Raw genomic sequence first — 25,489 nt, 5'->3', positions numbered from 1 at the left:
TCATATTAATTCAGATTTTTACTTTATACATTTTCTTCCATAAACAGTGCAGTGGCTTTTTAGCTCACCTGAGCCGAAGACTCAAGTGAGCTTTTCTGATCAAAGAGTGTCCGGCGTCCGCTGTCGTCTGTAAACTTTTCACATTTTCGACTTCTTCTCAAGAACCACTGGACCAATTTCAACCAAACTTGCCACAAAGCATCCTTGAGTAAAGGGAATTCAAGTTTGTTCACAGGAAGTGCCGCGCCCTCTTTCAAGGGGAGATAATTAAGAATTGGTGAAAATTTGGTGGCATCTTTTAAAAATCTTCTTCTCAAGAACCACTGGGCAAGAAAAGATGAAACTTATGTGATAGCTCTATTACATACTCTAGATTTAAATTTGTTCATATCATAACCCCAGGGGGTAGGGCGGGCCACAAGAGGCGGTGAAAGTTTTACATAGGAATATATAAGAAATGTCTTTAAAAATCTTCTTCTCGAGAACAGCAAGGCCATGATTAGTCATATTATTATAGAAGTATCCTCAGGTAGTGTAGATTCAAGTTTATTCAAATCATGTCCCCTTGGGGTGGAACAAGGCCACAACAGGGCGGGGGGGGGGGGGGGTCAAAGTTTACCATAGGCATATATTGGAAATATTTTTAAAAATCTTCTTCTCAAGAACAGCTAAGCCATTATTAGACATATTAATACAGAAGTATCCTCAGATATTGTAGATTCAAATTTGTTCAAATCATGACCCCTGAGGTACGGTGGGCCACAACATTGGGTCAAAGTTTACATAGGAATATATAGGTGTAATGGTTAAGTGGCATTTGAGTAAAACGCATTGAAGACTTCAAATAGTGGAATGACCTGACAACTCTTGGAATGGACTAGCCTAAGGGTATATAAGGCAAAGCTTTGGGAAAGTCAGGCATTCAGAAGGTAGCTGAAGAAGTTGGACGAAGAATCAGAAATAAAGAAGTTAAGGTATTCCATCCTAATAGCAAAAGATTGAATAAATTGAATACATAACAGGTGGTAGGTGTTGAATACTCAGTATATTTAGACATAATTCCCATTTATTACTATTAGTATGTAGGGGTGAGATGTGTTATGACCTTAAATTTGGTAAGAGTTATCTCCCTCTGTTTTGAATTATTCAACAAATTAATTTTAAGAAACTTATCTGGTAAAAAAAATCGTTTTCAATTGTCGTTCTATTTCTAATGTGGTTTAGTGCATTTTTCCACCCCAGTATTTATTGATATTCTTATTATTTGAATTTTTTTTAAAACTTGCTCCATAGACTTCAATGCAATCTTTGTTAAGTGCTTACTGCTAAGTAAATTACATTTTTGAAACTTTCTCTTGGTAAATCCTTTTCTACTGTAAAATGCCTTAAATTAATATCAAAGTATTATGTATGTGACGGATATTTATGGATATTGGATGGAAAACTTTAAGACAGAGTAAAAGGAAAAATCTATATATTCCTTGTAAGAACCTGATCATACCATTACATAGGAAATATCTTTGAAATCTTCTTCTCAAGAACAACTAATCCATTATTAGTCATATTTATACAGAAGCAACCTTGGATATTGTAGAATCAAGTTTGTTCAAACTATGACCCCCAGGGGTTGGGGGCACAACAGAGGGTCAAAGTTTTGCATAAGAATATATAGGAATCATCTTGAAAAAAATCTTTTGCTTAAGAACAGCAAAGCCATCATTAATCATTAATTATAGAAGCATCCTCAGGTAGTGTAGATTCATATTTATTAAAATTTACGATGGGTAGGGTGGGCCCAATATAAGCAATCAGAGTTCTTCTGTTTAAGAACAGCAAAGCCGTGATTACATGTAAAAATATTGATATAGAAGCATCCTGAGGTTGTGTAAATTTAAGTTTTATGTTTGCCCCCCCCCCTTAAAACTTTTCAATACTGAACTGATATCTGCTTCTCCCTTGCCAGTGTGCTCAGGTGAGCGATGTGGCCCATGGGCCTCTTGTCAAAGTATTATAAGCCAAACGCGGTACTCTTACACCTCATTAATTCAGATTTCTAGTCAATTCATATTTCAATCTTTAACAAATATTTGGAAGGAAGGAAAATATTCCTTTATTGCATTGCAATTAAACATTTCTAGACATTTAATTAAGGGTGCCTTTGGACTTTTCTTCCATTTTCAAATTTGTCAGGGTGCTATTTTTGTCGATTTCAAAATTTCATGAAGGTTAGTAAATCAGGGACGTATATACTATGTATATACTACATATTAGTACTTGTATACAGGTCCCTGAATAAATACGCTTTAAAAGTTCTAAAACTTTCATTTTTCACTTTTCAGTATAAAATTCCTCGGCATGATTAAATACAATTTTTATGTGATTTCAAGTTCTTTTTACCTGTTTTATATTTCTTTATCACTGCGTTCAATGCTTTGTCATTTTCATGTGAACATTGTGAAAGTGTATTGACATGCATTCACAGTCAAAAAAAGATATGACGATACTACAACTGTATTTGGAATAGATACACTCAAAATTTTTTCGCAGACCTTCGTCTCTAAAAATAATCCATATGTCCAGATTCACTTATATTCTTGATGTTACCCAATCCTGCATCTAAATAGCATTTAAGCAACAAAAATTTAAACAGAAAAGGTTACTGACTGATCATTAACGAAACATATTAGCAATTTGTACTACATTTTGTTTTGTGTGCCATAAATAGTGGATGGTATACTGTAGCTCTCTGGTAGTCCGTCCCATTTTTTTTCGACCAGCGAGCTTCAGATTAGCAACTATATATGCCTAGTGCAGATAATTCATCATTAAAATAAAACAGTGTTTTGTATAACGAGCTTTTTGTTGGAGAGGGGGGGGGATATTACGATAACTTGATATCTGGTTATTCATATGCGATTATTATTATTATTATGACATTATTCATGTGTCTTCTATTCGATAATTTATCATTCCTTTTCGTTAAGTTGTTATTCCTATTCGAAAACATGTGATTCCTATTCGATAATTTGGTCATTCCTATTCGACAATTGTCATTCTTATTTGATAATAAATTATTTATATTCGATAACTATTCCTATTGAAAAACATTATTACTAAGAATGCAATTTTCACACACACTTTTGAATCGTAAACTGTTATAGATAAGTTGAACTTGATAAAGTCTAAATTTTTAATGTAACACAATTATTGAATAAGAAAACATCACGTAGGAATGATAAAATTATCGAATAACAGGGATAACAAGGTTATCGAATAGGAATCGTATGTTCTCGAATAGGAATAATATGTTTTCCAATAGGAATAACAAGTTTATTGCATATAAATCACATAATTATCGAATAAGAATGACAAAATTATTGAATAGGAATGACAAAATTATCCAATAGGGATCACATGTTATCGAATATGAATAACATGTTATCGAATAGAATAGAAAACGCATGTTTTCGAATATGAATGATATATTTTGGAATAAAAAAAATATTTTTTTCAATAGGAATAACAATTTATCGAATAAAAATGACAAATTATCGAAAAGAAATCAATTTTTTTCGAATAGGAATAACAGCTTATCAAATAGGAATAACAGTTTATCGAAGAGGAATCACATTTTATCGAACAGGAATGATGTGTTTTAGAATAAGAATAATAAATTCTTTGAATTAGAATTACATAAAGGTATAAAAATGCAACGTTTTACACGCCATACATTACAAGTGTTTTACCTTTAGGAAAATGTGTGATATATATACCTTCACTGCAAATGTGTCGAACTGGTTACATATCATCTGACATAGTCCAATGTTTGGACTCCTCTTCATTACAGTACTACGATTCTTTACAAATCCTACAGAGCTATCCTCAAAACAGCCTGAAATTTCAATTTAAATTGAAGAAAAATTTAGTTGAATTATTGCTTCTACGTACATACATGCATTACATTTGAATTTTCAAACATGCTTTTCTGTTTAAATTTTATCAGTCCTTTTTTCTCAAAATGTCAGTGTAATAACAACGAAAAAGACCAACAAAATGGCGAACAAAGCATTATTTTATTTTAAGTTTTTTTTTTAAATTTGTTTACCAATGATGTGAATCCAATGAGAGGGGGCGTAATAAACTCCTGTCCAGTATTCCTCACTGTGATTGGTTGTGACGTCAGTTAATATTGAATTCTGATTTGTACAGAAATCATGAGCATCTTTCCATGTCAATTTCCAAGGAGAGATTTTCTCAAATTCAAACAACACACTACCTTAAAAGATGTATGAATTATATTTTACGTTGTTCTAAAAATAAATGTGTTTTTTCTGTCCCTGATTAGTAACAGAATTCTTTAAATTGATTCAGAGTATTCTAAAGTTGCTGATACTATTTCAGGGTGAAATTTTTTTGTCATATTAAAACGTTTTTATGATGTACAAACTAAAATGGTAGCTACAAAGATCAAATATTCTTGTATGTGAAATTTTAGGGGAAAATGTCTAAAAGTAATATTTTGAAATCACAATTATATGATTAACAAATGACTATCGTATTTCAGTTAAAAATTGAAATTTTCAATGAGTAAATTGACATTTAAATGATTATGTACATTGTACGTTTGTTGAGGAAATGTCCATGTAAAAGAAGTCTTGCGAAGCACCACATTCATATGATAGAAATCGTGCAGAAACTACATGCACATTTGTTATATGCAAAAACACTAACAATTTGGCATAGAAGACTTATTTATAAGATAGAAAATATTGAAAAGTGCAGAGAGGATGTTAAAATATCAAAAGGTCTAGAATAACATGTAAAAAGAGACAAAGAAAACAAAAGTGTAAGAAAAATGTTTTTTAAAAATAGTTCAGCCATCAAAGTGCGGAAAATGTGTTTGAAAGGAACTTCAGATGTCAAAGGAAAGCGTTTCAATAGTATTCGAAGCATGTTAGCTTCGTAAAAGAAAGAGGGCGCATTTGATTGACATTCGGCGGGAATCTGGGCGCATTTTAAAAATTCTTTAATCTGTCACATGAAATTTTAGCATTCTTTTGATGTATCAGGTACCTTAAAATAAGAAAGGGAAATATTTTACCAATAATGTTTTGATTTGCTAAATTATAAAAAATAGCTTGAATATTGTCTAGATATGTCAGTTGGTACAAAATGTTACATTTCTAAACACGTTTTTCAAAAAAAAATTGCTATATTTGGGTCATCTCTCCGTGATTTTAAAACTTTTTTGTGTGCATTTTAATTCAAAGAAAGGAGAAAACATTTATACAAAAATGGACAGAAGATCCAGATTTCATAAAGTAATTAAGCACAACTTCTTTTTGTAATTTAAAACACCATGAAAAGTATATTGAAGACGGCTGACTTTTGCTTATTTTAAGAATACTAACAATTGATTGTATATTTAAAAAAACAAATATCGGAAACAATTTTATCCTGATAAAAATGCCTAATATAGGACCTGTCTTTTAGCCTGATTTCACCCCGTGGAACTTTTTATTGATGTTGAGAGACAGTGCCCAAATACCAAACTCGGAAAATTTTTTTGAACTAAAATGTGCAAATGGTATTTAGAAAAGTAGAAAATTCATTAGAGTCAGGTGTGTTCTAACAGAAAGTCTACAAATTCTTCACGGTGCAGAAGCAACGTCATTTAAAACATGCACAAAAATTGCAAAATAATAATTCAATATTTTATATGTAAATTGTCATTACTGTGCTATTTTTTTCCTTTTTATAATGACTTACGAAATCTGAAATAATGAAATTTACAGGGTTAAAGATTTAGAATACGTATAGTTTGGTAACCTATAATAATTGAAAATTAAGGACAATACTAATAGTATCAGATTCTGTTGGCCAGCTATTATTTTTGACATCTTTTATTCGCATTGCCTACTAGTTTGAAATTCACCCACTACTATTGATTTTCGCGCTTATCTGCCACACTTATTTCATATTTGGAAGTTTTGCTGACTAAGACGACATCAATTCTGTATGGACGAACGAGATGACCTCGGTATTTCCATCGTTAACTCCCCTTAAAAAATTTATGAGTGTAATAATATTTCACTATCACCTGCATGTGGTGTTTATATCTCCCAACTTATTCGATACTCAAGAGCATATGCTCTGAGGACGATCAATCTTTAAATTGAGGCAGACTAATGACCAAAAAGTTGATGTTACAGGGGTGGAATTTAAAAAAAAAATGATGCCCAGCAAATTGAAAGTTTTTGAAAAATTCAACATACCATATTTTTCAATTATAACATCATACTGCGTACATGAAAATGACTGAGACGGTTTTTCTAAGTATGTAAGTGAAACTAAATAGAGATACTGGCCGTGGATTTCGGCAAGAGTGACACTGTGCAATTCCATTAGAGAAAACAAAGGAAAAACCTGTAGAAACAGAGAGTTTTTTCTAAATATATTTTTGATACAGGTACATGTACATACTCTGTTCACACATTTTAATGTTAAATAATTTCATAATTATTAAGATATTTCACATTTATATCTATAATCTTCATGATAAATTATAGAATTTCAATTAGTAATGAGTAGCTCTCCCCCAAAATCTGAACCAGTGACGTTTTAACTTTTTTAACGTTTGAGATTACTCCGGGTGTTAAGGAACGATAGCACTACAATTCTTATTACTCGAATTGTTTTTTTTTTCCGTATAATCATGTTTAAACTTCATAATTTATCAGCCAACAATACACTTTATTCACCCAGAAAATTTTATAAAGATACATTAATTTCTGAAAAAAATATGAGCTCAGTCTACGGAATTTTGGGGCAATCCTTGTACATTCTATTTAAATTTCTGAAGTAACAATAGAATAGACAAATGCATAAAAAAGTTTCAGAATTTGTTTTAGTAGAACTTTATTTGAAAAAAGAAAATATCACTACATCCTAAAAGACTTTCTGAAATACATAATCAAAAGAAATTATAGTTTTTTTATCCTTTAGACTTGTGTCAGGAATATAAATGATTGATTACATGTATACCTAAACCTCGATTGAGTTTCTTCTCTTGTATATGTGAAAAAATAGCTCTTTGATTATTTTACAATAATTTTTCAATTCAGATTTGAAAAATTTTAATATGAGAGAAATACGATACAATAAATTCCTCAAAAATTACTTTTTTATGTCCAATTAGAATTTTTTTCAAATCTAAGCCAAAAAAGAAACTTGATGTACAAGTTTTCTTACAAAATATTAAATTTTGAAGTTGCACTCCTGACATCTAATATGTATTTTATTCAACATTATTTTAAAAATTATATAGAACACAAAATAACACAAGATTATTTGATTATGCAATATATAATTAAAAATATATGTTTAGTGAAGAAACCAATTCTGTGAATTGACTGTAAAATGTCCAAAAATGTCTGTAATTTGTTGATATACATAATGATTTGAACTGCAATTAGTATCAAATATTTTCTGCAATTAATTTTAAGTAAAGATGGATAAGGTTCATTGATATTATAAAATATTTTAGAAAATGGGGCTTGGGATGAAAAGTCTCGCATTTTATCTCATGGCAGGTGCACTCTGACTGTAATAAAATTTAAAATTAAAACCAAAGAACACAAAAATTCATGAAATTACGGCACCATCAAGTTGTAACAAAATTGTGCAATATTTGTAGTCCCAATACTTCATGGTTAAAATATATAAAATTGTTTAAACTTGGCTTTATATCTTGAATTAATTACTATTAATGTTATAAAACTAGGTTAGAAATATGTTAAGAAGATAAAATTATATATTATAGGAAATTTTATTTCATGTCACAATACCGTAAGGAATTGGATCAATAATTCAGCACTTAAAAATTATTCAAATAGATCATTATTGATTCAAGAATACTTATTAATATGAATTGAGGTCATTTCATTATTAAACTTGGATCTTTAAAAAAAAAAATGTGTTGCACTCCTGACCGTAGAAATATAGATCTGAAACACAGGCAGACCCTGTAATTGATAGATTTATTTGTAAAAAAAAATTTTTTTGCTTTTATTTTCCAAAGTAGAAAGCAAAGAATTATATGCTGATAAAGGTTTTTCCCTGCTAGAGAGCAAAAAATCAAATGTTGCACTCCTGATATAAATGGGTATGCAAAGATACTTGACTCTCAGTTATGCTACTTGGATTCAGATAACCTTTTTAACTTTTAAACGATATTAGTTATTGTTTTAAACTTTTAAAATCAATGTTTTTTGGCAACATAACATTTTTTCTGTTGCACTTATAATGTGATATAACATTATTTTCATCATCAGCCATGATCATAAGTGTTTTTTTCCCTTTTTTAAATTCACCCAAGGATTTTAACAATCTCGTTTAAAGTCAACATTTCATAAATTCTATGGTCGTTATATTAATACAACCTACCACTGGGTCACCACTGTGGGACGTGGAGACCTGTCCTTCGGATGAGACCGTATAAACCGAGGTCCCGTGTCGCAGTAGGTGCCGACACGAAAAAGATCCCTCACTGCTCAATGGCCTTAAGTGCCGAGTATAGGTGAAAAAATTGTAACTCTCCACCGGCAAGTGGTGGCGTCTCCATATGAGTGAAAAATTCTCGAGAGGGACGTTAAACAATAAACAAACAAGCAAAAAAACATTGGGTCGTATTTTAAATGACATATTTCATACCAATTTTTAGGCCTTTGTCTTTGTACTAAATTTGACTACGGATTATTCTGTCTACCTGATCAATTCATAAGGCTCACGGCGAGTGTGACCGGCCGACAGGGGATGCTTACTCCTCCTAGGCACATGATCCCATCTCTGGAATTTGCAGGGGTCTTTGTTTGATGTCCTGTTTACAGATTTGTATTTTTTGTTGTTGTTTTTTAGGTTGATCACTGTTCGTTATCTTCACTTTTTCCATTGTGAAAACAGTCTACATAAGTGCACGATAAAATTAATGGCTCACAGCGAGAAATATTCGCGAGTTCTCAAAGGCCGTGAAAATCGCAGATATTTCTCGTAGGGGAATAAAGGTTGGTTAACAGTAATTATTGAGCACCACGAATGCTTAGATTAGTCTTTTTTGTATACGGTTGAATTAGCCAATTACAAACTCTTTTTGTGAAATCTTGAACTAATCATAGAGAAATTAAATATACTGATAATTTAATTACATGTACTTACTATTAATCAACAGATGTAAAACGACCATAAAGGTTATAGAGGTCATTTTTCCGATTCTGATTGTGAACATGGTATGGCTGATTAACATCCTATTACAAGAAACAGACTTCAGAAAACTTCTTCAGCGAGAGGAGAAGCCATGTTTCTAAATCCTTCTTTCGTTTCTGCTGACAGAAACTGAAATGTTCGGGGGAAAATTTAGACATTTATATAATACAAAACATAATAACTACATTACACGTAAAACGACAGCAAGATCAAGACACACACATAATAATATTCTTGTGTTAAAACAATGACAAGTTTAACTCTTAAAATAACAAATTTTAATACAATTTCCTTCCTGAATCAGTACACTCACAATGAGATTGTGTAGATACTTCTTCTCATTCACTTCTGTATTTTTCAAAACATATATTTTCAACACAGGCACTTGACGTCTTAAAACTTTCTCTTTATTGATTTCCCATACTATAATAATAACAAGTTAAGGGGGACCGACCCTCTGATAAGAGAGATAACTTTCCAAGTAAAATATCTTAGTATTTCTCATAGTTTACTTTATCAGAGTTTAATCATCAAGACCTTTGAGCAGTCAATTCGATCAAATGTAACATATGATGGAAACATTTCCTTATATTTCCTTTGACTGTACTTTTCAAATCGTTTTATTATGTTTGACAAAAAAAAAAAAAAAACAAACATTTAAATCCAGTTTTAAAACCCTTAAAAATTGAATAAGTTCTATCTTTTTAACGATCATTTTAAAAATGGTTTAATGTATCAAGCACCAAATGTAGAATTTTTATTAGTATTGCATTTTTTTTTTCCAATGAAAAAATTTTATAAGAAAGATAACTCTTGCTAACAGATGCATTCGTTTCTTTCAACCACATATAACATTGTGATATTCTGACTTAGGAAATAGCGCTTCATTATGATTTCTAATATGAATTTAGTAGGTATGACACTAAATATTATTTTCATATACACTGCATATTTCTAATTTTATGTTGTGATAATAAATTATTACTCTTCCTAGTCTCTGTGTTAAAATTTATTCATATTATGATCTGACATAAAAATCATTTCTGAAAAAATAAGCAGCGCTTCATACCTTATACTTTTTTTCATTTGATTTTGATGCTATAGCTCTTGATGAAAATCAATGTTGGGAAGTTTAAAAAATTTTCGTGGAATTTGGAGCAGAGGGTCATTAGTCCTTAAATAAATTATACTTTCATGTAAATTAGTTGAATCTGATTCGTCGAGAAACATTTGTTAAAAATTACTATTATCCGATGAATGATGAAGCTACGACCTCCGGCGTAGCAACAGTCAACATTGCTTGACGACGGGTGATATTCCAAAAAATAGTGACTGCGCAGAATTTATTCGTTCAAGGTTCACTGTTATATGTATTTGTATAAAACATTCAGTATAATATAATAAATATTGCATGTAGTTGAGTGTAAGATTGAAAATTTTCACCCCAAGAAAACCACTGTCAACCGAGGCGCAATCTTACACTCAACTACATGCAATAATATCGACGACGTATTATCAATTAACAATTGTTACTAGAGTATTTCCATTCGAATGTGGACACGATATATCCCAGTGAGCTTGAAATAAAAGACACCACAGAGTCAGACACATCTGTTTCATGTTTGGATATATTACTAGAAAAACACGTTAATGGTAATCTAACAACAAAGCTTTATGATAAACGTGGTGACTTTATCTTTTCAATCGTCAACTCCCCTTACTTATGCAGCAGTATGCCCTTATCACCTGCATATGGGGAGTATATCTCTCAGTTGATTCGCAAGAGCATGCTCTACGTATGAACAATTTCTAAAACGAGGTAAGTTATTAACAAACAAGTTAACAAAACAAGAATATCAACAGTCTCGTTTAAAGTCAGCGTTTCGTAAGTTAATTCTATGGTCGATACAATGACCTTGTCAGCAAATACAATCTATCATTAAGTCATATGCTGACTGAAGTTTTTCATACTAATTGTTAGGCCATTATTTACACACGGATTTTTCCGTTATTTTCCGATCAGTTCAAAGGAGCACACGGCAGGTGTGACCGGTCGACAGGATAAGCTCACTCCTCAATGGCACCTAATCCCACCTCTGATGTTTTTGGTGGTCCATGTTTGCTCTGCTCCCGTTTGCATTGTTTTAAATTTAGGGATGTCAACGAATATTCGAACATTCGAATAGTCATTCGATGAGTTAATATTCGAATATGAATTTAAGATACGAATATTCGATGTTTTTCAGATTTCACAAAAAAGAGATAATAAATTTTAATTAGAACAATGCAGGAATCATCCCCGTTTTATTTACTAGCGATCCTCTTATTTCTGTCACTACCTTTTTTATTATAGATTTTCTAAATTATTTCATTTTGAGTACGGTATAAAAGAAATAAACAAATATTATTAATGTATAATACAAAAAGTTCTTTCTGTAGTTTTATATAATCGGATCTAGAATCGAGGACATTGAAATGAAACCCATCTTGAATGTCTAAGAGACACGTGAAGAGTGTACTTATAAAAATTAATTTTATTGATCATTGAATTACATCTTTGATAGAATCAGCCTGTAATATTGTAAAGTGCTCAATTTCAGAATAATGCATCAATTACTTGATTATCTGGGGTTGTTTACATTCATCAATTTTAAAATCATTATCGGGAAAATAATGACCTAGGAAAATTGTCTATGGAAGTGTTTGTTTATGTTTTCAAAACATTGTATCAAAGATTATATTATATCTCTTATTAAGCAGATAATTGTAATTTATTCCGTGTTTTTAAATCTGAAGAGTAAAGATCAATCTTGCCCCTGGTTAGAAGACTGGTTTGTCAGTTTGAAATTACACATACAAAGGCGTCGGAAGCAAATTGAAAGGGGGAGGGGCTAACTAACAATAAAAAAAAACGTTTGGAGGTCTAAGCCCCAGTTTCCAATACCTATATTATGTCTATCTTTGCAAAACAAAGTGGTGGGGAGGGGCGCTAAGGCCCCCCCCCCGGTTCCGACGCCTATAATAGATATCATTTGTTAGAATTATATTTCGGTTGTATACACTTATATGAATTATTTATTTTAAACACTGACAAATATCAAATGTAGAATTCCTTATTGTATACATGTACTACAAAAGTCTACATTCAGTTTTACTTCCAAATAACGACGCAAAAACCTGCCATTAGAGTTTGATGATGTACGTTTAAAATAATCCAGATTTTATTTATTTTATCGAATATTCGAATATCTTCATTGAATATTCGAATATGAATTATTGACAAAATCGACATCCCTAGTTTTAATGGATATCGAGCTTGAATACTGTTCGTTATCTCCATATTTCATGTTACACATTAATTGCTGACATTATGGACTTTGTAAATACATGTACCAAAGATACCGACCTCGTGACCCTTGAATTTGACCTTTGACCTACTTTTCAAATTAGTCCATATATATAGTGCCGATATACATATTTTTGATGTGCTATTTATCATGTGCATTGTTTGCCACAAAATATAATTAAAACAATAACAGAGTTACAGTCCACTTGACCTTGATCTTTGACCTACTTTGCAAAAAATATTCTGAACGTCTAATTTTAACTTACATGTATTTAAACTTCGTTATTCATTTCAGCTTTGAAGGTTGGAGAATCATATTTCTATTTGTCAGAATCTATAGCAGACTTACTATCCGTGGATTTTTTTTTTGCTGCAGGCAAATGCATGCCCTTTCATTGCTCATTTCAGCATCAAGGGCACAGGCACTTGTTTCGTATACGGGGCACCCCTACTTATTTTAAGTAGGGGTGCCCCGTATACGAAACAAGTGCCTGTGATCAAGGGTTTGGAAATCATATTTTTAGTTGCATACGCATGTTGCCCTCAAATCTAGTCAATAAATGTATATCGTCTCTCCTTTAAAGACTTCTTTTCATATAGACTTTTTTGAGTAAATTCTGCTTCATAAGAATACAAAAACAGATCCGCTAATAAAGGGACACAATTATTACCTATGAGAATTCCAACAAATTGTTGGAAAATTTAGTCTCTAAAGACTACGTTATTATTGTCCGTTAGGAGCTCCAGCATCCTTTTAATATCAACTTCAAAGTACTTGTGTGTGCAAACAGAATTATTTTTATCAAAGTAATTTTTAGATGACCAATCACAAGATAAGAAAATTTCCCCATTCCATTTTTATTGAAGAAACAAATGTCTATGTCATAGATCTTTACTCAAAATTCAAGGCACTTAGAGCCTCTTTCATTACCAACATAATTTCATGTTATCATAAATTGAAGTGATTTTTAATGTTCTTTTTTCTAACTGTAAAAGATGACAAACACTTGTCTGAACAATCTCATAAACCCTATAAACAATTAATACAAATCATGAGCAGGCCAAAAACCCGGTTTCATGGAAACGCCAGAGATGGGCTCAGATGTCTAAGAGGAGTAAGCATCCCTGGTCACACCCCAGTGAGCACTCTTGATCGAGTGAAAGTAGTTATTTAGTATTAGAAGGGAATGAAACATATCAGTTAAAATTAGACCCAGCAATAGATTTTATTTACAAACAAGGTCATAATAACATTCATAACATTTGCATAATTCTGTATTTAAACGAGACTATTGAAAGCCTTGTATCATGAACTTCTTTGTAGATAGCCTGTCTTGGATTAAAATTTGATTGTACATACTGATGTAAGCTATCAACTGCATCAACATTTTTTTTTTCCTTGACCTTTCCTTTGACCTTGACCTCACTTTTCTTAAGTTACTGTTTAGCTCAGTTTCAAAGAAACCATTCAAGATATTTTTATCAAACTTCATATACATAGTGATGAGAGCTATCAACTACATCAACATTTTTTACCTTGACCTTTCCTTTGACTTTGACCTCACTTTTCTTAAATTAGTGTTTGGCTCAGTTTTAAGAAACCATTCACAATATATTTTTTTTTATCAAACTTAATATGCTGATATGTTTTAGTGAGAGCTATTCAACTGTATCAAAAACTTTTGACCTTGCACTTTCTTGTGACCTTGACCTCACTTTTCTTTAGTTTGCATTTTGCTTAGTTTTAAAGAAACCATTTAACATATTTTTATGTAAGCTTATGCACTTATACAAAATTTGGTGAAAATTTATCATCTATTTCCATTTTTTTAAAATTTCAATTCAATTTTACATAAACTATTCAAGATATTCTCATCAAACTTCATACACTAATACAAATAATACAAATTTTCCTGTTGCATTACTATTATACACCCGGTGGAAATTCATGTCCTATGGACATATTTATAAAATTTTGGTAGGATTTTTTTACATAAACTTTGCACGCATTACACAAAAACATAACATCCAATGATTCCAATCACATCCCACTTCTGTCCACTAATAATTTACCATCTTCAGTCTATAGTTTGTGTTCACCTTCAAGTGTTTATAATATCTATTATCTTATGTTAGAATCCACAACATCTCTGTATCATTTTCTAAGAAACAATTGTGCTTCTTATTTAGTAGCTTAATAATTCTTAGTATGCTTTATATATAGGAACAGGCACCGATTTTGAAAAAGTAGTTCATATCTTATCTGTTCCTGTGTTATACAATGACTTCCCCTCCTGCACCTTATTCACATAGAAATATTAAGGTCAGATGTATCATTGTGATTTCTAGAGCTCTGTCACTTCATTTCCTTTGGTGTGAAGGCTTTGATCTGTTTGAACTTTAAGTACTCAGTCGTTCCTGGACCTGCTTGGCAGCCTCAATCTGTGATCTGTCACAATAGTCCTGTAATTGTACAGATAACGGAGTTCTTATATCAAACATCATCTATGTGTTGTTATAAAGAAGTTAATCTTCAATGGAATCAGAGAACCTCCAGACTATTTAGCTTACTCTGAAAGAGTATCATAGATTTATGTGTAAATCCAGACTATTTAGCTTACTCTGAATGAGTGTCATAGATGTGCACTGTATGTGTAAATCCAGACTATTTAGCTTACTCTGCACAATTTTTATTAACATGAATGTCAGAAATGTATATGTAAATCCATAACTTATCTGTTTTGGATTCTTTTTGGGGTTTTTTTTTGGTTATATAGTTTACCTAATCAAATCTGTTTCACTTACGGTTAAATCTTTATTTTTGCTTACCTCCAGAAAAACCTTTGCAAGGTTACTCAGCCTTGGGTTTGTGGATTCTGAAAACCTCAACATGCATTCTACAATAGGTAGGGCTGTTATTTCTGTAAAAAACAGAAAACAATACAAGGAACAACAAAGTCTTATATTGTTAACACAGGCTTTCTCAACAACAAATGCATAAGTTTAAAATTATGACACAGTTTTAACTAACTGATACCTTTTAAACATCTTGTGAATTTATTTTAAATTTTTATTCAAATTTAATCAGCTGGCATCTTTAAGATTATACTAAGAGAAATAGGATGTCTTTTATTTCTAGATCTATTCCATTTTTGTTTTCATTTTAATCACAAGGCATCCTTTGGATTAGATTTTGGAGGTTTCTCCTGGGTTCAGTAGAACTCACCTGCCCTTGATACAGGGGTCACTAGAAACATCAGCGTGGTGATGGCGGACAGGACTGTCTCCTCATTGGGGCTAGACAAGAAACAAAAGCAGTCAAGTTAAAAAACATGTACTAGCTCTGTCTTTTTCATTCATAAAAATTAGATGTAAATTCAATGGTTTTTGATGCTACAAGTGATGTACATGTATGTTATGCAATGAGTTGTCAAGTTAAATTTAGTTGGAGGTAAATCTTCTAGTTGTCTCATTCACAAAATTTGAACTACACTACAAATAGAATTATAAACAAAAGTTTCTAGATCACTTATTCATTAAATGATTCAAGGGTAAAGTAGGAGTATTACTCTAACTGCGTATTACTCTATAGGTAAGAACAAAGGCTTACCTAGATAGACATTTCATAACAAGTTTAACTCCACTGTTTTTCAAGATTTCTTCTTTGTTAATTTTATCTGTAATCATAGATAATGAAGACTTCTTTATGATATTGATTTAAAAATAAATACATTACAACAAGTAATAAAAGAAATTCAAGAGCAGATAACTATGCCAAGTCTTCTTTTCTGGCAGCAATTTAAATAGTTCATTCACCTCTTATATAAATAAGTTCTACCTATAAACATATTTATGCTGATGTTAATGGGGTTCATTACTTAAGAGTCATTGGAAGGCTAATTAATGACTACCTCCAGAATATTTCATGCCTAAAGGCCTTAATAGTCACCCGACTAAATATGTAATAATTTCCTTCTAATACACTCTCCAACCATTACCCATCCTGATGATATATAGTCCATGGTCTTTGTAGACATGAAATTACATGTTGTTCATATTACTATTAGGGACTATAAGCAAGTTTAAAATCCAATCCCCCTCTTTTTTTATACCAACATTTTCTACTTTCTCCAGTGACCATGACCTCAGTAAATAAGCAGTCTGCATGTGTATAATACTGTCTACCATAAATGATTAACTAATCCTGAGCAAAAAGTTTACTTTTTTATGCATGTAACCTTGAACTAGACCAAATGACCTTGTCTCAGATCATAATTAACACAATAAGATCATACACAACATTTGCAAGAGCTTCTAATGTGTCTTTACTGTTGTGTCATGGTTTAGACAGAATCTTAACACTTTTTCTATCTAGTAAGAGATCTTATGTTACATATGTAAGGTCATGAAACAATCTCATGTATTAGACAATCATTCAGTTTAAATAAGATAATCTCTGTGGCTTAAGGGAGCTGACTGGGGTTTTATTGTGTGAAAACTACTATAGAGAAACTCTTTAATTTTATACCATATGTACCTTACATTGACTTCGGTATACATGCCAAGTTTAGTGAAAATCTACCATCTGGTTATTTTTTAGGGACCATCTCAAAATACAGGTACATTTACTATAGGATTATATAGGAAAATACCATTTTTTCGCACTTCGAAGCAAATTATACAAATGCTACTATAGACTTTTTGCTCAGATTATACTATTTGATGGGTAATACTATATTATACATTTTGTGCATGAAATAGAAAATTCTACTGTCTGGTTTCCAGAGGGAGCATCTGAAAATGTCAAAATTCATGATATTTTCCTGTTTTTATGGAGTACAACAAAACATGACAGATACCACAGATTTACACAAAAAATAATAAAAATGATTGCTAGATTCTCAATTTCCTATGTTTAAAATTTCAAGAGCATGTATTTTATACTTTTTATTTTATGGCATAATTAATGACCCCGCTTAAAGAACTTCGGTTATTCATAACGTCAAAAACACACTATTACGACATCTGTATACCCATTATTTGAAAAATCATTCAAAAAATCAGTTATTTAAAAACGTAATTAGATTTTTTAACCTTAGATTTCCTAAATTTATTAATTTTTATAAATTATGTAAAAAAAAGTTGCTTTAAAAGAGTAAATACGCTTTGTTTTACTATGCTGCGCGAAGTATTGCGCAATGAAAACCCCAGTCGGCCCCCTTAAGTAACCTGTACATTCACAAAAAAGTTCTCGCTACTGACCTTATAGTATTTAAAGGTTACCATGAGCCAAGTTAATTTGAAGTTGTAAAATAAGAAGCAATCTTTGGGCAAAAAATTGTCAACTATTTGCCCATTCAAGTAAAATTACCATATATTATCCAAATAATTTCTACTTCTTGTGCAGCTCCAGAGAAATGTTCAAAGATTATGGAAGATGCATAACAGAAGATAACTGACATAAAACACATATTAGATACCTGTATGATGCCTTAATGAGTCAGGTGCCCTCCCTTATACCTGGTTTTCATACTCCTATCTGTATATTATTCCTGTATATTAGCTGTATGAATCAGATGCCCTCTATTAAAACTGGTTTGAATACTCATGTAGATAACTGTTTGTTAACTGAATGAATCATGTGCCCTCTTTCACAACTGGTTTGAATACTCAAGTAGATATCACAGGTGCTTGTGGACAGGAACCCTATGCAGAATTAATGTTTTATTTAAAAAATCATACCCATGGTTTTATAATACTGGGGGTATGATTTTTTAATTCTACATATTTTTTTTTATTTTTTCATATGGAATACATTGTAAATGTGTACTAGAAGATTATTTATGGAAAAAGAAGAATAAAATATCCTTGAACCCAGGGTTTGTCCACAAGCACCTGTGGGTGCTCTCACTCCTTTTTACCTAAACATAGATTACAAAGTCCTCCAATACCAAATTGCACTAACTTATCATCATCTTCATCCAGGCAATCTAAAGCATTAAAACAAACAAAAAAGCAATTAATCAACACTACAAAACCATAAACATCAGTAGTCCCTTGGATTTACAATCATTAGTTTATGCTGCAATAGATTTAGGAAATTTTTCTTTGAAAATAAAATTCAACAATTAAAGTAACATTGTTGTTCAATTTAATATCATATAAATTATATAAATAAGCTGTCTTAATTCTTTCTTCCCCTATAACTCAAAAGGAGAAAATATATGGCTGCTTGGACCGGGGGACCCTGAAATTTACTAGTCTGGTGTTCTAACCATTGAGGTACCACAAGCTAATATCCACAGTTCACACAGCTCAAACCATTACATTCTACCCTCCTTAGATTGTCTTTGCCCTTTAAGACACACAACTCAGATTCTTTAGTCCCTGACAGATCTTTCACCTGCACGTCCAGAGGTAGGGTCAACAGCATCAATTAATGTAACAGGTAATGTCTGGACTAAGAATTGAACCTGGAACCCCCTGCATTACTAGTCATATGGTCTAACTACTGAGCTATATAGCTACAGTCCATACAACTTAAGCCACCACACCTAAAATAATTTTTCAAAATCCCAAAAAATTTCAGGTAGATGAATATGACCAAAAAAACAAAAGAAAATCCCAGGTTTTTTGATACCTGAATCACAGTCTATCCTAGATTTCCTATTAATACATTATAACCACTGTGACATGTTTAAATACTTACAACTAATTATAAATAGTATATGAAATTCATTGAAAATCTACAACAATCACACTCCCTGTAACACACTCGAAACCACGTCATGGTGCAGAAGAATACACAATACAAATGAAGTAGAATTTATTGATAAATACACTAGAAACACCAAATTGTATATTGTTTTGGCTTGTAATTAAATTCAATTACGCTATAAGATTGTCATAAAAAATTAATACAACAATTACACATTTAAAATTAATTTGTCATTTTTTCCCTCTCATTATTCATTTATGCAATCTAATTAAAATTAGATGTTCATTTACGTTATTTAACTTTCCACAACAAATTTGCATATTCATGTACTGTTATCCAAAAATATTAGAATTCAGTGCTTAAATGTTACACATGCAGAGAGAGATAGAAAGATATGAGAGAGAGGTTACCAAGGAAAAGGTCGATAACATTCAAAGTTCTCATGTACTCATAATTCACTGGGTCGTAAGCAAAATTTCCCAAATTTGCTAAAACTTCTTGCTTGCTCTCTGAAATGAAGGAGAACGGACAGTCTGACAAACTAGTATCGATATTGAAAAAACACTAACAGTAGATTATTTTCAATCGGGTTCAGCATTTGTATAATTACAAACCCAGACTGTCTGTATCCTGAAATTCAGTTACAAGAGCTTGTAAATAGCTAAACCGCCCAATCCCGTGTGGTCCAGTTCTCTTTGAAAGTTGTTCCTTTGTGCTAAACATTATTCTGTTATTTAGACTACGAGCCTACGAGGTAACTACATTTTTATCATTGCGACCTTCAACTTGTATATCAACTTCCGGAGAAAACAAATATTGGTCAAATTTGGTCACGTGCCAGTGTTGTTGATTTACAGGTCACATGTAGGTTAGAAAACAACTTTCTAAATGTTGTAAGGAAATCCAAAAACATGTTATGATGCAGAAGTGTTTAGCTCCAAAGAATTAATATCTTTTCGTTAAAACTGAGTTTCTTTTGACTATAATCGTTGCATTTTGGAGATTTTTGCAGTGCTCGGCATTCTGAGGTCTGAAAGATGGCGGAGAAATCGTCGTCCTCTCAAAATGCTGGAGTCAAAATCGGTCATTACATCTTAGGGGACACCTTAGGAATTGGAACATTTGGGAAGGTTAAAAGTAAGTAATTTAGATTACCTATATCAATTTTTGTCTTAAGTAAGATTGTACAATGAGATACTGTAGGTCAAGTACTTGAAGTTCATTACCCTTTTAAATCCTTGTCAGCTTCAAATGGGCCAAATTGATCAAATGGAATCAATGTACATCTATTGTACAAAAGGAAAGTCATGTAAGGTGAATATCCTCAATATAAAGATGCGACAAATAATCAATACATGAATTGTAGTAGACAGGTCCAGCACAATCACTTGATTAAGCTATATAGCTTGAATAGCTATATAACTTTATTAAGCTATTCAAAATAGCAAAAATGTTATTTGTACAAAATAGACAAAAAGTCGCAAGTATTTGACTATTCATATATATGTAATATGGGTTATCAAATCAACAACCCAAATCAAAGATAGTTCTAATATTGCAGCATTTGAATACTTTTAAGGACATACGCAACGTACCTTACCTACTGATAATTTTTCGAGATATTCTTAATTTAAGATAACAGTACCATCAGATGTTCGTAGACAAAAAATTAGCATGTGTTACCAGGGGTTTTGAAAAGATATCAATTGATGAAAATTCTTGTATAATTCAAAGAAAAATATACAAAAATTACTAAACATATATTCTAAATGTTTTGTTTATCCAAACTTGTTTTAGAAGAAGTGAACAATAGCATATATTGACAATAAAATGTAGGACACAGTTCCTTTAAGTATTGGAACTCTTTAACTCCAGGGAAAAATACAATAAAGTTCAAACTACGTTGCGTATGTCCTTAAGCAAAAGATGAATTTCCATTGTTTGGGTAACTGTACACTACCTTGTGTGCATTGAGGCATGGATAAGTATGATTGCTTCTCATTGTACTGAATTATTACCAATCAATTATCTTATTGACCATAATTGGCCTCCTTTATAATTTCATTGAAGAAGTAACTGTATCAATTGCTTTATATAGCCCCAAAACTTTTAGAACTTTGAGTACAAAGTCTCTTAAGGAGACGCAATTTGATGAGTGACTTTTACATGCATTATTTTCATAAGAGTTCAAGGTTGAATATTATCACTGCACCAAGGTGCGACTTTTTGTGCATACTTGGAAAATAACACATTTGAGAAAAAAGTGTGATATAATAGCTAAATCAAGCTATTCTGAATAGCTTAATAAAGCTATATAGCTAAATCAAGCTATATAGCTTAATCAAGAGATTGTGCCGGACCTGGTAGAATTATAAGAGTAAATAGAGAAAGATGAGTGTATATTAATTGAGTGTTAATATTTATTTAGTAATTTACAGAGAAAAATATGTCTGTTTAGTTTTCTTTTACATTTTGTAAAGTTTGATAAATAATAAAACAAAATTCATTATTTCCTATTTTAATATATTGCTCAAGCTGGTTGTATGTTCGTTCGCCCTAAAATTTGTTTGCACTTGATGGCGATCGCCCTAATTCTCGTTTGCCCAGAGTCCGATCGCCCTAAAACTTGTTGGCACAGGGTCCGTCCACCTTATTTATATTGCACAGAGTTGAATAATGAACCAATAAATTTTTTTAAAATAAATTATATGTACATTGGTACATAAATTGCACACGGGAGACAACAGATGTATGCATGTGGTCACACTATAAATACCTGTCCTATCAAAGACCCGGCAGACCAACATAAATTAACATCTCAGTCCTTTGTTTTCGAAACATAACGCAGATTGTAAAAAAAAAACACACAGATATGATCCCCTAAATTACACTGACATTATTAAGTATAATTTAACCAATTAAGCATTTAAAAAGTATTAATATCAAATTTGAATTATTTAATTAAGATTACGGTAAGTAAAAAAAAAACTGTAGCAACATTTGAAAACAAAAACACTAAGTCGTAAAATATTGAATGAAAATTAATAATAGATGTTAACATTTACTATATATACTGTATATATATTAGGGCCAAAGAGATATATGGCGAACAAGATATATAGCAAACGAGATATAGGGTGAACAAGAATAATGGCGAACGGACCCTGCACGAACGAACTCTTGCGAACAGGTAGATAGGCGAACGAACCTGATACCGGTCAAACTATGCATTTTGAATGTATTGATATATATTTAGGAATTTTATTTTCATAGTTGCAACTCATCAGCTGACAAATCACAAAGTAGCTGTGAAGATTTTGAACAGACAAAAGATAAAAAGTTTGGATGTTGTTGGAAAAATAAAAAGAGAGATCCAGAATCTCAAGCTTTTCCGTCACCCTCACATAATCAAACTGTAAGTATAAATTTCATTGATCCTCAGAAAGTAAATTCCAAACTGTAGAAAATTTTGCATAATCAAAATTCGAGTTTTTCTTACTAACCATCAAACTGCATGTCTGTTGTAATCAAAGTTTAAATAGGTATAAATGATAAAAGTTATTATCTCATTATTAGTATAAATCTCAAAAGAAATTCATACTAAAGTTTCAAAAAATTTCAACAAACTGATTGTAAATTTGTAGTGCTGGGTATCACAGCTGAAAAATTAAATATTGTGATATTTTACAATATTAAATTTTATATTGCAATATTTCACAATATTGAATTCATATTCACTTTCTCTTCTATTTTTCAAATATTAAAAAACAAATGCAAATATCATTTGTTCTTGCGTTGATATCAATATTGCCTAGCCAAATGGTGATGGTGCATGTGGCTACCCAAGTTTGTTGTGCCACAAGAATATTTAATGGACTCGTTGCAATGGTCACATACAGTTTTAACTTGAAGTGGTTTCATGTAAATTTACATACTGTATATGAAAAATAAAATAAGACAATACAATGAACCAGTAACTGATAACTTTGGTAAACTTATAAACATTTTCTATGTTTTGATTTGTGCAGATCATTTAATTTTTGAAAATTGAGTAAATTACAAGTTACAAAAGATAACTTGAATCTGACCAATTGCATTGATTTGTGTGTAAGCTTACCATGATTTGTAATTGTTATGATATCTGATTTTTCTATTTATAAATCTGATATGTTTGTTTTGGCAGGTATCAAGTGATAAGCACACCCACAGACATTTTCATGGTGATGGAATACGTGTCGGGAGGCGAACTGTTTGATTACATTGTCAAACATGGCAAAGTATGAGACCTCAATTACTCCAGCATTAGGGGGATGGTGGATTTCATTTTGTTTTCTTTTATTAATCAGTATAGGTTTTCTCAGTCTTAAGTGTAAGAATGTATGTAACATTTAGAATACCCAGTAGTTAAACTTGTTTTTCATACAGATAAAGTTGGGAAGCTTTTAGTATATCTAGTATTAACTCATTGAAAAGACAGAGTCCATGTTAAATTTGATGTTCTGTTGCAGTTGAAGGAGCCTGAGGCCAGGCGATTCTTCCAGCAGATTATATCAGGGGTGGACTACTGCCATCGACACATGGTTGTACATCGAGATCTCAAACCAGAAAATCTCCTACTGGACAGTAACCTCAATGTTAAAATTGCTGACTTTGGTATGTCCATTGTCTGTTTTTGGAAAAAAAAGCTTGTTAAAAATATTATTATTAATTTTACCTGAATATGAAGACAAAAAAATTATACATGATACATTATATTCATCATTTGTTGTATTGCATTTTATGTTCATGGTTGTATACCAAACTTATTATGGTTTGTAGGACTTTCAAACATGATGCATGATGGTGAATTTTTACGTACAAGTTGTGGTTCCCCAAACTATGCTGCCCCAGAAGTCATCTCTGGAAAGTGAGTAAACCATGTAAACATTTCAGACATAACATAGACCAAGTATTGATCAGTTGTGTGGCCCTGCCTGGATGTTTATGATGTTTCTCAGTAAATAAGTTGATGTTTGTGCTTTATTTTAGACTGTATGCTGGACCAGAGGTAGATATCTGGAGTTGTGGTGTTATACTGTATGCCCTGCTGTGTGGAACAGTAAGTTTAGTATTTGTTAAATAAAGTACTTGATACATGCACTTGTAGTTCACAGTATCAATTCTTAAATTTAAAAGCATATGTACAGTGCATAAGTTAAGTTACAATTAAATTAAAATGGATTAAGTTAACATTAAATTTATATATCATGTATGTTGTATATATGTGCATGTATATTTTCAGCTCCCATTTGATGATGAACATGTGCCAACTTTATTCAGGAAGATTAAATGTAAGTATTTTGTACCATTCCAGCAATGGTCAAAAAACAAAACTAACAAAAACTTCAGACTGATGCAATGCTAGGAACTGAATTGTTTGCAAGCTGTCAATTACACATTTCTCACACACAAAAGATAAGATTGTCATTTTGTTCTAAATATATTGAAAGGTAATTTCATAAGCAAGACAAGTAGACTAATTGTTCTCGAACAATTAGAGGTCTTTCCACCTTCTTTAAATTTCCTATATTCTTCACATGTAACTCTCTACTGTTTATTTTATACAAAAGAAACCAGAAATGGCTTGAGAGATGGAAAAAATGAAAATTTTAAAAATTTTTGAAATGACCTTGACCTTTGACCTTGAAAAAATATTCAAGGTCAAAGGTCAAGGGTCACATTGCAATTAACCCCATGCTTCTACGACTTTTAGTTTTAAAGTTATAAGGCTTACTAGTAAGCGCAAAGACGTTAAAGGGCGATAACTCATATAAGGGGTCACCTGATACTTTCGCACTGAATAGATTGAAGTTGTGTCTAAAGACCCTGAATACATTAGTGAAGGTTTTGTGTCTCTGGGGTTTATGGTATCAGAGGAGTAGCGATAACAAGGTTTTTCACACAAGGAGCAATAACTTTTAAAAGGGTCAAACTTAGGGGAGAAGAATGAAATATTGTAAATAGTTTTAAGAGTACATATTAATTATGTAACAATAGATAATAAATCTTTAAGGACAAAAGAGCTATAGAAGGAAATATATTTTTCATAAATGGAATGACCTTGACCTTTGACCTTCATATAAATTTCAAGGTCAAAGGTCAAAAAATCTAATGCAGTTGCTACC

At 31.5% G+C, this 25,489-nt stretch overlaps 2 protein-coding genes across 17 annotated transcripts in view; one reads left to right on the top strand and one right to left on the bottom strand.

The window, feature by feature from the left end:
- Nucleotides 1-13,456: 13,456 nt before the first annotated feature.
- LOC133199588 (armadillo repeat-containing protein 7-like) lies at nt 13,457-20,056 on the bottom strand. Of its 2 annotated transcripts, none has more exons than XM_061335418.1 (7): nt 19,940-20,056; nt 19,736-19,834; nt 18,529-18,597; nt 16,218-16,284; nt 15,834-15,904; nt 15,437-15,528; nt 13,457-15,070 (listed from the first exon to the last, which is right to left on the bottom strand). In XM_061335418.1, exons 1-7 carry the CDS (start codon nt 20,046-20,048, stop codon nt 15,008-15,010), a joined length of 570 nt encoding a protein of 189 aa, XP_061191402.1. In that variant the 5' UTR covers nt 20,049-20,056; the 3' UTR covers nt 13,457-15,007. The 2 variants fall into 2 exon arrangements, with proteins under 2 accessions (XP_061191402.1, XP_061191403.1); XM_061335419.1 differs by having other exon boundaries at nt 13,457-15,049.
- LOC133199586 (5'-AMP-activated protein kinase catalytic subunit alpha-2-like) overlaps nt 19,966-25,489 on the top strand; it is a 31,250-nt gene continuing 25,726 nt past the window's right edge. For 12 of the 15 annotated variants that reach the window (XM_061335417.1, XM_061335416.1, XM_061335414.1 and 9 more), the window contains exons 1-7: nt 20,200-20,462; nt 22,599-22,740; nt 23,509-23,602; nt 23,834-23,978; nt 24,144-24,231; nt 24,354-24,423; nt 24,607-24,655. In XM_061335417.1, coding sequence (XP_061191401.1) covers nt 20,363-20,462; nt 22,599-22,740; nt 23,509-23,602; nt 23,834-23,978; nt 24,144-24,231; nt 24,354-24,423; nt 24,607-24,655 — 688 coding nt within the window. In that variant the 5' untranslated portion in view covers nt 20,200-20,362. The other 3 variants (XM_061335404.1, XM_061335403.1, XM_061335402.1) reach the window with 3 other exon arrangements.

Source organism: Saccostrea echinata, unplaced genomic scaffold (assembly GCF_033153115.1).
Source record: "Saccostrea echinata isolate AGI-Se365-2 ecotype Australia unplaced genomic scaffold, CSIRO_AGI_Sech_v1 ptg000034l, whole genome shotgun sequence".
NCBI lineage: Eukaryota > Metazoa > Mollusca > Bivalvia > Ostreida > Ostreidae > Saccostrea > Saccostrea echinata.
This window is presented reverse-complemented; position numbering and strand designations above follow the sequence as displayed.

Bases quoted from the DNA above. Each gene is read 5' to 3' on its own strand.
- LOC133199588 (XM_061335418.1), bottom strand. From the start codon at position 20,048: ATGTTTAGCACAAAGGAACAACTTTCAAAGAGAACTGGACCACACGGG. The intron at 15,905-16,217 runs GTAAGCCTTTGT...TTTCTTGTCTAG, and splicing joins GTTATGAAATGTCTATCTAG to CCCCAATGAGGAGACAGTCC. The intron at 15,529-15,833 runs GTGAGTTCTACT...TGTTTTTTACAG, and splicing joins GACCCCTGTATCAAGGGCAG to AAATAACAGCCCTACCTATT.